Here is a 2,519-nt window from a genome sequence, read left to right as displayed (position 1 = left end):
AATCCCCCACTCATCACATATCATTATAAAGAAAAAGTTTTAGAAAATATATGACTAAAATCACTTGAGTTTATATGATCAGGACATTAAGACATTGTTGCACATAACTGTCTTTTTCTTTGGTTAAAACGAGCAGGACGGACCAAACATGATCCAGCAGTCTGTCTTATGCTCTCCTGTTTCCCAGCTGCCCTGTAAACATAGCAGAGGTTTGCTCTATAACACACATAATACGTACAATCAATGATTCTTGTAACGCTAACCAAGAAATATATATATAAATAAAAATTTGTAACTGTAGTTTATACCTTCCTTGAAGAAGAGAATCTCTGAGCCAATGATCAAACGCTAAAGCCCAAGGAACAGCTGAGCCATTAGTTATATTAAAGTCAAGCTTCCTCAAGTTGTGAGTGGCACTTCCTGATCCAATGATAAGAACACCTTTGTCTTTAAGTGGAGCCAATGCTTTGCCCATGTTGTAATGGTAAATCCCACTTTGAGATGATTGAACAGAGAGCTGGCAAACAGGTATGTCCACCTCTGGATACATCAGCATAAGAGGAACCCAACCTCCATGATCCAGTCCTCTGTTTTTATCTTCATCAACACGTTTCATTCCTCCTTCTCCCATTAACAATTCTTTTACCCTCTTCCCCAATTCAATAGCTCCAGGTGCTTCATATTTCAGCTGCAAGTTTCAAAAATGACCACATAGATTGAAACTTTTTTGATATAATTGACCACAGATTGAAAATTGATGTGTTTCTTCAACGGTGGGTATGGCTTAGGATAAAACCTAATTCATCTAGATTCTGGGTGAGACAAAAGTTAGGGTTCTGGTAAGAAAAAAGAGGAAGAGAGAGAGACCTTGTACATGGGATCAGGGAAGCCATAGAAGTCGTGGATGGTGGAATTGCGGAGAACAGTGTTTGGCGGAGATGACCAATCACCATTTCTATCACCGTTCGAACTGGAAGAGATCGTCTTTGGCGGAGCCCCGCGCGTCCCGCGGTACTCATCGAGCCAATCCCGCGTCTGGTCCAATACCGCACAAGCCTTACCCGTGAGGCCCGCTTCAAATTCGGGCCTGTGTCTTAGAACCCAATCCCGACCCAAAGCAAGTTCACACGGGCCCGACCCGCGGGCAGGTTCTTCTTTTGCCATCTCTACACATGCTGTTGTTACTGTTCTTGACATCTATTCTCTTAAATTTTTTTTTACTTATTCCTTACTCTTCTTTTTTTTTTTTTTTTTGACGTCGAACGGCCATTCTATTACTCAAGCTTGAGGTGGTCTGGGTAACCAGACCGGAATAGAACAACCAATGAAAAATAACTTCGTACGAAAGGTCATAGCATTCTTAGCTAAAAAATCAGAAAACCGGTTGCGCACTCGTGGCACATGGGTGATCTTGAAGTCCGGGAAACAAATCTTCAGCGTCTTTATCTTCTCTAATTCTGTTGCGAAGCTTGGCCACTCCTGGGGTTCCTTTATCATTGCAATCAGCTCCTTGCAGTCTGTTCCAAAGCTCTGGCATGGCGAGTGTTGAAGCATATTCTCCATCGCCCATCGCAGTGCTTCTACCTCCGAATGCAATGCTGATTCATATCGAGTGAAATTCCGAGTTCCCATAAGTTGTATGTTCTCCCCACTATCCATCTAGACCCATCCACATCCACTAAATCGATCAGAAGCTGTCCAAGATCCATCTAACATGCAAATATTACCCGAGCTTAAGACTTGGTTTTCATCATTATTGCTGGCCTGTACTACTGGTGGTATCATCTCATTTGCGTTAAACCATGCTTGACATTCACTTTCTGCGTACCGAACTAGTTCCAAAGGGTCTCTGTCTATTCCCCTGAAGAGTTTATCATTACGAGCCTTCCAAATATACCATACTATCCAGGGATAAGGATCCCTGTCTTGGCCTGGTTCTAAGATATCATTCTTCCTCCATAATAGATAGTCCATGTTTGTGTAGACGCTTGACACTGGAAATGTACCTGGGCTTGTAAGAGTTACTGATAAGGACCATACTTGGAGAGCTTGAGGGCATTCAAATATTGCATGAGTTACAGATTCTTCTATTTCTCCACATCTTGGGCAATAATTATCGCACCTCATATTCCGCTTTACTAGATTCGTCGTTACTGCCACCTGACCCGTTATCAATTGCCATATAAGATGGCACATCTTCCTTGGCGCTTTCAACTTCCAAGCAAAGGCTTGAAGTTTAATGATACTTGGTTCCAGTATTTCCTTTTCCTCTTCTGGATTCAGCAGATTTTGAGCAACCCAGTATCCAGATTTCACTGTGTATTGGCCATTCGTCGTGTAGTTCCAACAGAAAGTATCACGACGATGAGTAGAGCTTATGGTCATACTACGGATGAGTGGCATGTCATCAGGATGGACATAATCCTCTAGTAGCCCTACGTCCCATTCCTTCGATTCCTGATTAATGAGGTCACTAACTCTCATATTCAGATGCATCACATGCGCTACAGGTATAGCTG

The 2,519-nt window shown here is 42.5% G+C and overlaps 1 protein-coding gene across 1 annotated transcript; it reads right to left on the bottom strand.

The window, feature by feature from the left end:
• Positions 1-83: 83 nt before the first annotated feature.
• LOC106333714 (extradiol ring-cleavage dioxygenase-like) lies at positions 84-1,164 on the bottom strand. Its single transcript, XM_013772137.1, has 3 exons — positions 868-1,164; positions 309-688; positions 84-192 (listed from the first exon to the last, which is right to left on the bottom strand). The coding sequence occupies exons 1-3, from the start codon at positions 1,162-1,164 to the stop codon at positions 87-89; spliced, it is 783 nt and encodes a 260-aa protein (XP_013627591.1). The 3' UTR covers positions 84-86.
• Between the last annotated feature and the right edge of the window lie 1,355 nt (positions 1,165-2,519).

This window comes from Brassica oleracea, chromosome C1 (genome assembly GCF_000695525.1).
Source record: "Brassica oleracea var. oleracea cultivar TO1000 chromosome C1, BOL, whole genome shotgun sequence".
NCBI lineage: Eukaryota > Viridiplantae > Streptophyta > Magnoliopsida > Brassicales > Brassicaceae > Brassica > Brassica oleracea.
This window is presented reverse-complemented; position numbering and strand designations above follow the sequence as displayed.

Coding starts and splice junctions, on each gene's coding strand:
- LOC106333714 (XM_013772137.1), bottom strand. CDS start 1,164: ATGGCAAAAGAAGAACCTGCCCGCGGGTCGGGCCCGTGTGAACTTGCT. Junction 689..867: donor TCCCTGATCCCATGTACAAG/GTCTCTCTCTCT, acceptor TGAAACTTGCAG/CTGAAATATGAAGCACCTGG. Junction 193..308: donor GATTCTCTTCTTCAAGGAAG/GTATAAACTACA, acceptor CTATGTTTACAG/GGCAGCTGGGAAACAGGAGA.